Source organism: Zootoca vivipara, chromosome 13 (genome assembly GCF_965207765.1).
Source record: "Zootoca vivipara chromosome 13, rZooViv2.hap1.1, whole genome shotgun sequence".
Taxonomy (NCBI): Eukaryota; Metazoa; Chordata; class Lepidosauria; order Squamata; family Lacertidae; genus Zootoca; species Zootoca vivipara.
Genome location: NC_142596.1, coordinates 4096694 through 4110374, shown reverse-complemented (window position 1 = coordinate 4110374; position 13681 = coordinate 4096694). Strand labels below are relative to the sequence as shown.

Below are 13681 nucleotides of genomic sequence, written 5' to 3'. Positions count from 1 at the left end.
TCCCCTGCTGTGGTCCTGATTTGATGAGGTGTGTGTGCCCCCACATATGTAATTTGAATTTGGAGATGGGACTCCCATTGAAGCAAATGGGATGCCCCCCTCTCCCTAAGGTCAAATTGCAGGTAAAGCCTTCCTGATATGGATCAAGACCTAGTAGGGAACAAAAGGCTAAAACCATCCTACCTGCCATACTAAGGTTCTGATCCAGATCAGGGCACCTTCACTAGCACTGTGGGTGTGCGTATGTGTGCACGCATGAACAAGCGCGCGCACACACACAGTTGCTGATTAGTGTCCTCTTCCCTAGTAGTGTGATCACTGACAGTATAAAGCACATGAAACATTTTAACGTGTTTTATAAATCAAGGCAACCCTTCTCAGAAGCCTGGCAAATCTGGAACTATACTTGATAATCAGATAATGCTAGTATTCTTTACTTGGACTTTGTTATTTTAAGCCATGCTCATTCTATATGCCTATTTTATAGTTTAAAATCTAACATACATAGTGTTCTCTGTTTTATCTATATATATAAAATGTAAACTGGGCATGTGGGTGTGTTTCCACTTTTCACCAAAACCGCTTGACTGATTGAGGTGAAATTTTGACACAACATCACATGCGAATGTCTGAAGGCTATAGGAAAGTTTGCGTGACAGATGTCACACCTGTGCAATGTAAAATCCAAAAAACCCCGTGTTTCAGAACACACAACTCACCCAAAAGTGGATGCTGGGAAAAAGAAGCCAGAAGAGGTTGCAAAACAGCACCCTCTAGCGGCGGCTACACTGGTACTGCAGCCATAAAACCTTTGCCCTCTATCAGCGGTTACACTGGTACTGCAGCTAGAAAACCTTCCCTCTCCACAGCAGCTCGACTCACCTTTACAGACTAGGCCAAATGGAGGTGGGGGCTCGCCTGGGTGGGTGTTGGGGGGTGGAGGGGACGGAATAGGTCATGGATTGGGACAGGGTGGGGGGAATCACAGGGATGAGCCACAGCAATGCATGGCCGGGCCAGCTAGTACACATTATAAAATGAAATTTCTAAAAATGCAAAAAGGAGAAGAAAATATTCAATGCAGAGTGGGCTATAAATATTGTGAATGAATGAATGAATGAATGTGCATTAGTTGCTTTTTTGTAATCTTCTGAAAGTTTTGAGGATTGGAACACTGTTTTTGAAAACCCAGCTGGCCCCGGGTTTGCCTTTTAAATCTTTTCAGAAATGACAACATCCAGACCACTTGCCAATTACCTGTTTGCTCTTCCTTCTCTCTCCCTATGCAGGTGTGGATGAAGTGACAATTGTCAACATTCTCACCAACCGCAGCAATGAGCAGCGTCAGGACATCGCCTTCGCTTACCAGAGGAGAACTAAGAAGGTATTGAAGGAGGCCAAAAGCTACACTATACAGCGAGAGGTAGACCTCTCCTTCTCCCATCAACTTGTCAGATCCCCTTTTAAGGACCTCTGAACCAGCGGCCATCACCATACCTTGTTGCAATGAATTCTATAAGCCACAATTTGGATGAGCTTGCCCAGAAAAGCAGCTTAAAAATAGTGTCCAGTGAATAAAATTAGATAGAATTTGAGCTTCCCTTTAAACCTGGATTGGTGTGTTGTCACACAGAACTGAGCCCCACAGAAGAGATCACTAAAATAGTGGCATTAGTGCATTTTCTCTGAGAACCGCTGTGTCCTGACTCAGTAGCTCATAAGAAGAGCCTGGCTCCTGGATCAGACCAAGAGGCCAATCTGCTCTGTCGTTCTGGTCCTGCAGTGATTAACCTGATGCCCACAGGAAGCCCACAAGCACCTCCCTCCCAATGTTGCCCTGTGGGGACTGGTATCCAGTGGCACACTGCCTCCGGTACTGGAGAGCCTACAGCTACCATGGCTTGTGGCCACTGTAGGGCTGTTAATACATTTCAGTGAAAGACTTGCATGGGAGAACTTGGTTTCAGCTACATTTAGAAAATGATCGTTTTCGCTTTCACAGTTGTTATCTGGTCTCTTGTGTTCCATCCTGGCTTTCCGCAATCGGAGCCAAACTTCCAATTAAGCCAGAGTGCCTAAATGCTAAAGGATTCTAAGAGACAGTGGAGGGGTGGCAACAGGCAACCATCCAATTCCTCAGTGGAAAAATATGAGTCAGGAGTAGAGGGAAAGGAAATAGATAGATTACTTTTCCTGGATGAGTTTCCTGGGGAAGAAATGTTTCCACTGGGTTTTCTTCACGACATTGCGAATGGCAAGTCAGTTAATGTTCTTTGGGATCAAAGAAGGTGGTCCTGTTTGTTTTGAAGGTTGGATGTTTCAAAAGCAAAGCACCCTTTGAAACTAAGTGTTAGGTATCCAAGGACTCAGCTAGATTGATAAAAAGAAAAAGTGTTTTATATGTGTTGTATATGTGATATAACTGTGACTCCAGATGGCACTATGGAGTCCCGTCTTTCCCTACTGGATTTCCCTGTATGAGTTTACAAGGCGTTTAACTGAATCACTTCTTTGGCGTGTCTAGATCCAGCCCAAGTAGAGTGAGCTGCGTTTATACACAGTGTACACTCCCAAGTTTCTCCATTAAATCAGAACTCAGCAAATATGAAGACATGCCCACCTGTGTTGGTAATTACACTGATGATTGTTGCACATAAGAACCATGATGGAACAATTCCAATGTCCATCGAACTTGGGCACCCCCAACCTTCAGCCCTCCTGATGTTTTGGACTACAATTCCCATCATCCCTGACCACTGGTCCTGTTAGCTAGGGATAATGGGAGTTGTAGGCCAAATAATCTGGAGGGCTGCAGGTTGGGGATGCCTGATCTAACCCATCATACTGTTTTCAACAATGGCAGCCAACATGCCACTGGGAAGCTGCCATGCAGGCTACAGCCTTCCCCTGTTATTCATATCCGGCAATAATGTTCAAAGATATACTGCCTGCAGGCATGGAGGCTCTATCTAGCTCTCATAGCAAACAGCCACTGATAGACCTTTGTCTATGAATATATCAAAGCCCATTGGATAGTCGTCTTTAAGCAGTGACGAATTCCATAAATGAACAATACGTTGTGAAGATGTCCTTCCTTTTTTCTGTTCTGAATCTCGTGCCAATTTCATTGGATGATCTCAAGTTACAGTACTGTGAGAGGAGTAGAAAAGCTGTTTAAGTGGCTCCTCCCTTAGTTCCCCACCTGAACTAAATGGTCTCAAATGCTGTAACTCTTACCTGTTGGGAAAATACTTTGATCCCTTGGATCGCACACACACTCATCCCACTTTGAGAAATGCCCATGAATTTCACCCACAGTTAATTTTTGAGACTTTGGGGGTCTACATTTTATGAGAGAGAGAAAAGAGAGAGAAATGTCCCACCACTTAAATCGTCTTTGCCCCCCACAGAATCTTTTGTCTCTTTTAAATCTGTCCATTGCATGCTGAATGGGTTTATGAGTGTGAATTTAGTTTGTGTGCTCAAAATTACTTGTTCTCTTACACTTTTTTTAAATACAAAACTTCTTGGATGGTAGAATATAACAAGGTATTATTGGGTTGTCATTTACCTTTAGATGGAAAGATTTTGATGACTTCCAAAAAGAACCACTGTGTCTCCCCTGCAAATCAATAGGGAAAACCAACAGATTTAAATACTTCAGTCACCCAGGGGAGCAAGCATCCAGAAATCTGAAATAGGTACTAACTCTGTCACCCTCTTTCCTGTCTTTAGGAGCTCTCTGCAGCTCTGAAGTCTGCTCTGTCTGGGCACCTGGAGACTACTATCCTGGGTCTGCTGAAGACACCGGCTCAGTATGATGCTTCTGAACTGAAAGGGTCCATGAAGGTATGTGAAATGAGGAACCCCCAAAAGGTTTGTCTTTGATGCTTGTCTCCATCACTGAAACCCTTCTCAATCTCTCAGCTCTCACTGTCAAATATAACAAGGGTCATCTAGTCCAACCCCCTTCACAATACAGGAATCTTTTGCCCAAGATGGGGCTTGAATCCACAGCCCTGAGATTAAGAGCCTCATGCTCTACTGACTGAGCTCAGGATGCTGCCCTCGTTTCAGCGCCTAGATTGCCCATGTAATTCAGATCACTGTGTATTATGGACACGGAACAGGATCCAGATGAAGAGCTTGGGGCCCATCGGATGTTACTGGGCTTCATCAGCATTTGTGGCCAATTCTAAAGGATGGTGGCAGTTGTCGTTAAGGTGGAGAGCTGAACGATCTGCCCTTGCAGAAAAGAGGCCTGACTTCCCCATGCCAACTCTTCCCTTGTCCCCACATCTTCAAACATTTTTTCAGTCCAGTAAGTCTCCACACCTGAGCTGGCTCCAGTCCCCCCCCCCCCCCCCCGCTCCAAAATGGCTCCAAATGCTGCTGAATCCACAACAGTCAGCGTTGGAGTTGCTGTTGAAATTAGTGTTTGAAATATTAGAATTTGTTCATCATGTTTATATCCCGCCTTTCCCCAAGGAGCTCAAGGGGGCATGTGTGGTTTTCTTCTTCCCCACTTTATCCTCAACAACAACAACCCTGCAAGGTGGGTTAGACTTGAGAGATTTGTGACTTTCATGGCCGAGTGGGGATTTGAACCCTGGTCTCCCAGGTTAGTCCAACACTCTAACCGCTACAGCTTGCTGGCTCTTTAAAGATCTGTTGTTTCCCCATCACCACTCAGCTGCCAATGCCAGTAGGGAGGGGGGAGTGAGATTTTTTGGTTCCCACTTAATTCACAGCCAGGGCCATCTTAAGCAGGTTGGGCGCCGTGGCGCCGAGATCGCTCCAGCGCCCCTGCCCCGCCCCGTTTCTTCTCGCGGCTGGTGGGTGGGTGCAGCGTGGTTTTCGCGCCCCCCTGCCAACCTGGTGCCCTGGCACCCCGCGCCACTAGGGTCAATGGGCAAGCTGCCCCTGTTCACAGCTCCCAAACTAGTAACTGAACTGAAATGTTTCAAAATTCACACTTCTCCTAATTTTGTAATGCTGTTCTCCAACCCCAAAATGTGTATGTTTGGGGAAAGTATGTATTAGTGAAGCTGACATGCAAAAACGGATTATGCTAGGGCAAATGACTTGCAAAAAGCCTGCGTATTGCAAAAGTGTGCTCAAAATGGGTATCCTCAGAGAAATTATGCATGAAAACATACAATTTTTGTGCATTTTTTTAAGATCTCAAAACTGATGCAGAAATGGGTCAAACTGAATTTAAACTTGGGGGAAATGAGAATCTGAAATGGAAGGGATTCCACCCCCCTCCCCTCATTCAAGCCCATCATATCAGCTAGGCACTTTTGGTCCTGTACTAGATTATGCAAGCAATTCTGGAACATTGGGTGGTACTCAGCCAAGTCCGATGCAGTGTAGATGCATTCAAATTCATAGGCATAACAAATGTAGGTTAATTAATTTCAGTGTCTCTGCTCTAAGCAGAACATACTGTAATTGAATGCCATCTTTTGTAAAAATAAAAAATCCTTCCAGTGATCTTTTGTAAAGATCAACTATTCATCTCTCCAGCCTGCGATCTGTTTCATGTAGAAGTGCTCAACTCCTCGGTCTCACAACATGGGCAGGGCGTTGATTTTCCTGTCCCCTAAACTTCACCCACACTCCTGGATTGCGCTAGTCAGTACAGAGTTCTGCCTCCTCTTTTTCTTTATCCAATGCTGCCCTCTACTGTCTCAGCTCAGCACTGTTGCCAAACGTAGCTTTTAACTTATTTCTTAATGGTTTGCCACACTGATTTCTGCCGTAGCCTGCTGTGTCTCAAAGCTTTGTTCAAATGCTTCCTAGCCTTTTTTCTACACATTTATCAGGGCTGGCACTTCTCTTTATGTTGTGGAGGGACCACTGCACACTCTTCTCCTGTGCCTGGAACAAGGTTTTAGGAAAGTCGGAAACCCCCCCCCCCCATTTTATCCTCACAGCAGCCTTGCGAAGTCGGGCAGATTGGGAGATACTGACAGGCTCATGACCACCCAGCGATTTAAATCTGGGCCTCCTTATTCCTCATCCAGCACCCGGATCACCATGTACCACACTGACTTTCTATTTGAGAAAGCTTCTCGAGTTGGACTGGAGAGCAAACAATGTAAAACATGTTTTCTGAAAAGCAAGAAGCCTTTGAAATCTGGGGGGAGCCGTGGCTCCCGTCTGCCCCTCCCTGGCTCGCTGTAAAGAGGCAAAGCAGCAGGAGCCGCTTACGGCGAGCTGGGGAGGGAGGAAAGCTGGGAGGGGCAGGATCCTCTGCTCACGGCTGCAGCCGCGAACAGAGGATCCTCTACATGTGGCTGCAGCGGTGCGATGGCTGCTCGCGCCGCCCTGGCGGGGTGCCGTCTTGTCACCCCTGGAGACGTGCCACTGGGAGCACATAGCCCCCCCCCCCGTTGCGACGCCACTGCCAACTCCACAATACTAGGATTATCTGCATGGCACATTGACATGAGCAAACGGACAGATCTCTGTCCCATGGAGCTTACAATTTAAACAGGGAGAACAGTCGAATGGAGAACTATCATGTCAGGGGGAGGGCAAGGCAACAGTTTTTCTCTCCAGCATCTGGTTTCCTACACACTAGAAATATATATGCAGGTAGCATTCTGCTGTTCATGCACCACCACCAACGGCACTACAATCCAGGAACAGTTTGAACATGTGGCAAGCTCAGTTTCTACAAGGGATGCAGAATGTGTGGCCTCCTCGCCATGGCTGGTTTCCCAATACTCCTGAACATCGGCTGTGACAGATGGGGGTTGGAGACCCACAGCATTGCGAGGGTCCACAGGGACTTCCCCGGTGTACGCTGCTCATCCTGGAGTTTGATTTTAAATATTTTGACATGGAAAAGTATCTTGCGCCCCATCATTTCTAAAGGGCGTTCCCCTCCCCTTTTCTATTTCATTGCTGTCTTAGTCCCTAGAGCCATGTTGCAGTAGAAAACCAAGGAAATTAAATGAGTAACATGGTTGAAAGCACTTCATTTATCAATTATGCATCTAATTCTGAAGTCAAAGGTTGCGTTATTCTTGTTTTTTGTTAAAGAGGCACATAAAATAAGTCTTTTTAATTATGCTCTTTTCCTAAAAGTTCTCCAACATCCTTTCAGCCAGAGCTGCTTTATAAATGATGCCTGATGGAACTGGAATGGAACAAAAATTAACAGTCTTGTTTCTAGGCCTTTGGCAGGGATTGTTTTGACTGAACTGTACCAGAGAGGGTCATTGAGTTCCCAAAGAGTTTAATTAACACCTGATCCCTTTTCATGTGGATTAGTAATTGTCTTATTGTATTAACAACTTCATAATTGATTTACACTTTACTCCCAGTTAATTCAACTTTTAGTTCAAAGCCGTATTTTTGTATTCAGTTTTATATGTTCAGCATGCAAGGGAGAGAAACCTGGTGATTAAATCTTGAACTTTGATCATTAAAAAAACCCCTCACACTTTGAAATTCATATTTTATAATATATGTCCCTTGAACTCACTCAGATTGTTCAAAATGTATGAATTCTGAATATTGGTCTGTCATGCAAAACGTATTTCTGTTCTTTGCTATTAGCAGGGATAATAAAATTTATTCATCTATTTTTAAAAGGTTACCCCATATATTGATTCCTTCTTCTTTTTTATAAAAACAATTTTGAGATGCAGTGTGTGTGTGGGGGGGGCATTGTGCTTGTTATAGAGTAAAAGTCTTTCCTATTCATTTCTGCTTGTAATCCCAAGTTGTATGGGATCAATTTCAACCTGTTACCTACAAGGATGTGGACAGGCTGCTTGGACGAGTGAAACCGACCCACCTGTCTCCTCATAAAAGTGACCCCACAATGAGCTTTGTGGGGTGGTGAATGTTTCCCTCTGTGAGTGAGTCTTCCCAGACCCCCTTAAAAAAGCAGTTATTAAACTGCTTCTTAAAAAACCATTGTTGGACCCAGCCATTTTGGCTAATTATTACCCAATTTCAGACCTTCCATTCCTGGACAAGGCGATTGAGCAGGTGATTGCTGAACAACTCCAGGTGTGTCTGGAGGATGCAGACAGTCAGGATTCAGGCCCCATCATGGGACTGAAACCACTTTGGTCACACTGGTCAATGATCTCTGGCAGTCTAGTGACAGAGGTGAAATCTGTTTCCTAGTTCTGCTGGATCCCTCAGCGACCTTTGACACCATCGACCATGACATTCTTCTGGACCGTCTAGAGGGGTTGGGAGCTGGGGGGACTGTCATACAGTGGTTCCGCTCCTTCCTCCTGGGTCATGACCAGAAAGTGGTGATGGGGGATGAGTGTCCGGACCCCTGGGCTCTCACTTGTGGGGGTGCCTCAGGTTTCTGTCCTCCCCCCATGCTTTTTAACATCTATATGAAGCTGCTGGGAGAGATCATCAGGGGGGTTGGGCTTGGTGCTCACCAGTTTGCAGATGATACCCAGCTCTACTTCTCCTTTAAATTGGAACCAGTAAAGGCAGTGAATGTCCTGTGTGAGTGCTCTGCTTCAGAATTTATTTTCAGCCTTGGAATAGATTTTTGTTGGTCTGTCTGAACAGGACACAATTCTGCAATGAAGGCAGCAACTAAGAGCAGTATTCTGAAACTGACTGTTAAAAGCAGTTTGAGTAGGATATTTTCCTCACACAGGGCCCTACCTTTAAGCAGAGTGAGGCAGCTGCCTCAGCCAGCATATATTGGGGGACCAGTGTTCCCCTAAGCTAGCCTGCTGCCCTCAGATGCTGTGGAGAATGATATACTGTATGATGGTTGTTGTGGCAGTAACTGTCAACTGCCTCAGTCTAGCTGGCTTCTGTATGTGGAATGAGGGGAAGGTGCCATCTTGTAATTTGCCTCAGGCAGCAAAATGCCTTGGGCTGGCCCTACTCCCTCATAACATTTTTATTTTGCTAACAAGCGGAAGCCACACGTTTTTGTTAAAATCTCATCTCACTGAGTATGTGTACCTATCAAGATGTCCATTTCCGCTTGCATTTCAGGGTCTGGGAACTGATGAAGACACACTCATCGAGATAATCTGTTCGCGGACAAACCAGGAACTGAACTCAATCAACAGAGCCTACAGGGAAAGTAAGTTGACCAGGAGGGATGGGTGGGGGGCTGAGTTTATCCTTGGGGGACAGATCCGCACCATAGATTTTAAAGCACATGCAGCAGACATTTAAAGCACATGATTCCCCCCCAAAGAATCCTGGGAACTGTAGTTTGGTAAGGATGCTGGGAATTCTAGCTCTTTGGGGGGGGGAACAATAATTTCCATGATTCTTTGGGGGAAGTCATGCGCTTTGGCTGTATGGTGTGGATCTGCCCTTAGATAAATTGCCCTCAGAATGATTTGAGGATTGACCTGATGATACCTTGATTGATGGGTCCAGCAACACCAAGCATTTTGTGGTAATAGGTTCAGAAGCTCATTTGCAGTCACAGAGGTCTAGTACTCAGGGCATGTGAGGCCACTCCCTTGCTGAAGCTAAGTGTCCGGTCAATTCCTGGATGGGTGATCTCCTGGGAACCAGATGTATGCTGCCTTAGGTTCCATGACAGAAGAAATGTACTGTACGGTATAAATGTCAGAAAACAGAGCTGGGGTAACTTATTTTTCAGGCCTAAAAGTGAGGTGTAAAATGTCCCAAAGTATTTCAATTTTCGCACCAGATGCAGTGGTAGGGAAAGAGTGCCTAATTTGCTGGGCCATTCTTAGATATCATAAAAGTCCTTCCTTGTTTTAACGAAGCAAGAGTTAGGAGGAGGTAAGATTGTGCAAAGCTGGTGGTGGCTGCATTAATTGGCTTTTAAAATAAATATTTATGTGATGATGTTGCTTCATAATGAGTAGTGCTTGGGGCTTTTAATGTCTTAGGAAATGGGTGGGGCACAAGTGAGTTGATGAAAGTTCTGTAGGCCATTGCTTCTTTAGTTGGAAGGACTGTGAACCCCACAGAATTCTAGGGTCAGGAGGGTCCTGTGGAGATGGGGAGTCCAGGGGGTGGTGGACACAAGAAGCCACTGGAAGGGACAGAGAGGTAGATGTGCTACAGAAGCATGAATATTTGATCACAGGATGCCCTCTTCAGGTTCTGAGGCCTTCACAGACATGACCTGAGACAAACCCACCCCCAATGACAATCATGAGTGCTAGACACTTGGTTTTCGTTTTATACAAAGACTGACTTCCACACAGGGCCAAATTCTACACTGGGATCTAGGATGAAGAAAACATGCCCATAGGTCTTAAGCCCAACTTTTCCTTTTGACAACTTGGCTTGAGCTTCCAGAGGATAAGTAACTGGGATTTGCTTCTGAGTGGATCTGGAGAGGATTGCTCTGTCAGTTAGAAGCAACAAAAGCAACCAGGGGTTCATGTGCTACTTTATGGGCTCTTAGTCTTTAGGGTACTATGAGACTTTATGCTGTCCTTTATTTTTGGTTGAGGGTTCCTTATTTCACGTTCTTCAAAAATGAAGAACCTTGCAATGTCTCTTGCTGCCCCGCTTTCAAAGACCCTTACCATCCTTTCACAACCAGAGATCTCTGCTTAGCAAGTCTCAGTCCCTTAGAAAAAGAAAAAGAATGATCTCTTTGAAAACAATTAGAAAACGGAAATGAAAAGTCTGGGTCAGTCATAGTGACGGACCTGGTTTGCCACTGTAAAAACAAGCCTAAGTGGGCCCCCAGCTTGCGTGATCTCTCACAGCTTGATTCTACTTTAACAAACCGCAATTGGGACAAGCCACAGTTTCCAGAGTTCATATGTAATGAGTTACTGTGGTTTGAAAGCAGAGGTTTTGCAGTTTCTTCCTATTCTGTGTGAAGGAGGGGAAGGTGAGAATTTCTGGTTTAATTTTTGAATTGCACTTTCCTGTTTTGTCTGAACTCAGGAAACTTTTCTTCTAACTGTGGATAGCTAAAAACTAGGACATAGCTGCCAAGTTATCCCTTTTTTAAGGGATTTTCCCTTATGCTGAATAGGCTTCCTCGCGAGAAAAGGGAAAACTTGGCAGCTATGAACTAGGATCGGGCTTGTTTTTGTAACAGGAGATCATGATTTTTCATTATGGCTGAACTGGGCTTCAGAAATGTTAGTAATAGAGCCTGCTTTGCCAATCTTCCTTGATTTCTTTTTTTTCTTTTTCTTTTTAGTGTACAAGACTGAATTGGAGAAAGACATCATCTCAGATACATCTGGCGATTTCCGCAAGTTGATGGTGGCTTTAGCCAAGGTAAGACTCTTCTGGTCCAGCTGCCTTTTTCCTCTGGTTATTTTAACTTAACTGTTTGCTTCACGTCGTGGTAAGAACTCGATATTTTAGTTTGGCAGCACTTGCACTTTGGAACTCCCTGCCTATTGACATCTCACAGGCACCTTCACTGTACCTTTTTCAGCACCTGCTAAAAACATTTTTGTTTAGACAACCCTGTCCAGAATGGTTGTGGTGTTGTATGTTTTAATCTGTTTTTAGCTTATCATTGATGTTAATTATTTTTTGAATGTTTTAAATAGATGCTTTTAAATGTCTTCATTGAAAATTGTATTGTTTTATGAACCAACCTGGACCCTTCAATCACCATCCAAGTCCCTTCTTCATGTGCCCCCTCTGCAAGAGGTCTGGAGAGTAACAAGCTGAGAATGGGCCTTTTCGGTGGTGGCTCCCCACTTGTGGAATGCTCTCCCCAGGGAGGCTTGCCTGGCACCTTCATTACCCATCTTTAGGTACCAAGCAAAAACATTCCTCTTCTCTCAGGGCTTTGGCTAATTAAACAATCTGTGGCCTTTTAAACTGTGAGGAGTGTATGTGTGTTATTGTTCAGTAACAAACAAAAACAGTAACACACACACACACACACACACACACACACACACACACAGAGTTTAAACGGCCGTAGATTGTTTAATTAGCCAAAGGCCTGGGAGAATAGGAATGTTTTTGCCTGGCACCTAAAGATATGTAATATTATGTATTTTTATATCGTAAACCACCCTGTGATCCTTGGATGAAGGGCAGTGTAGAATTATTATTATTATTAATATTAATATTATCATTATTATTTTTATTTTATTTTATTACAAACCGCTTTGAGGTTTTTTCTTACAATCAAATGGCATATGAATTTCCTAAAATAAATGACTGTGGCCTAAAAGTGTAAGGGATGCCACACAGAATTTGAAATTAGCTCTTACAGCCAGATCTTAAGGATCCACTTCACCCTTGAGAGCCTATAACCATAACGTCAACCCCACCCACTCCCCCGCCGACCAACCACCACTAACATTATATTACCACAGTATGTGCTCTGAGAAACAAGCTCCAGTGATATGCAACAAATGGTACAAAAGTTGAAACACTGAAAATACAGGTGCTCCCACATGTCCACAGCACATAACTAGATATATCAAAGGCTGCAGTCCTCATGACTGTAAAGCTGTCCCCAGTCCATAAATCCAGGCAAGAGAGTTTGTAAAATTGTGCATACTTCTCTTCTCAATGAATCCTGGAGCAAGAAGTGTTCAGTGGTTGTATATCTGAAACGGGTGTTTGTTTTTTGTCTTTAAAAGGGAAGGAGAAATGAGGATGCTTCTGTGGTTGATTACGAGCTGATTGATCAAGACGCCAGGGTAAGTAATGCTGAATACTGACCTCTTTTCATCTCGTATGAGGGCTTGTTGAAAAGCTGCCTCTGGCCTCCCCATGTGCTCAAAGTGTCAACCGTTCCACAGTATCGGAGCAGACAAATGCACTTCCGCTGTTACCAACTCACAACAGGCTCAGTCTATCGCAGTGCTCATGCATTTCAGAAGTATTTGACCTGCTGTGAGCCCTTGGGATAGCCAGGTTATAGCTCAGGCTTCCTCAACCTCGGCCCTCCAGATGTTTTTGGCCTACAACTCCCATGATCCCTCCTAGCTAGCAGGACCAGTGGTCAGGGATGATGGGAATTGTAGTCTCAAAACATCTGGAGGGAGGGCCGAGGTTGAGGAAGCCTGTTATAGATCCAACAGCACCCCAGCAATATTCTCAATACAATAAAGTGAAACTATCCGTAAGTGGGTGGGGTGCTTTGGTAAGAAAAGTGCTGGGAGTCTTGTAACTCTGCTGCCATGGCAGTGGCCAGGTATCTGACACAAGACTTTTTCATCCCAACTACAGGACTTGTATGATGCTGGTGTGAAGAGAAAGGGAACGGACGTGCCCAAGTGGATCAACATCATGACTGAAAGGAGTGTCCCCCACCTCCAGAAAGGTAACATGCAGATCCAGGCCACTGCAGAGCGGTGGGTGGGGGAAGCCCTCATGTGTTCAGGTCTGATGATAGAGGCTCCTTTTCACTTGGTTGTGGCTCTCTCTGCTGGCCAGGTAACAACTGGGGGAGAAGCAAGGATTTGCTCCACTACTGATCTTTGGTTTCATAACTGCACCCATAGCTCAGAGGTGGAACACATGCTTTTGCATGCAGATTAAGAACATACAAGAAGCCTGCTGGATCAGGCCAAAGGGGCCAATCTGGTCCAGCATCCTGTTCTCACAGAGACCAACCATATCCCTGTAAGAAACCCGCAAGCAGGATCTGAGCTCAAGGGTCATTCTCCCCTCCTGTGGTTTCCAGCAACTGGTATTCAGAAGCATGACATTCAGAGCATGTCCATCCTGGCTTGTAGTCTTC

General features: G+C 44.9%; 1 protein-coding gene across 8 annotated transcripts in view; it reads left to right on the top strand.

The window, feature by feature from the left end:
• ANXA2 (annexin A2) overlaps positions 1–13681 on the top strand; it is a 38975-nt gene that overhangs the window by 22619 nt on the left and 2675 nt on the right. For 4 of the 8 annotated variants that reach the window (XM_035132136.3, XM_088656710.1, XM_088656713.1 and 1 more), the window contains exons 4-9: positions 1290–1384; positions 3736–3849; positions 9001–9091; positions 11162–11241; positions 12576–12635; positions 13168–13261. In XM_035132136.3, the coding sequence (XP_034988027.1) occupies positions 1290–1384; positions 3736–3849; positions 9001–9091; positions 11162–11241; positions 12576–12635; positions 13168–13261 (534 nt within the window). Of the gene's footprint in view, positions 1–1289; positions 1424–3735; positions 3850–9000; positions 9092–11161; positions 11242–12575; positions 12636–13167; positions 13262–13681 lie in introns of all 8 variants that reach the window. The other 4 variants (XM_035132137.3, XM_088656709.1, XM_088656711.1 and 1 more) reach the window with 1 other exon arrangement.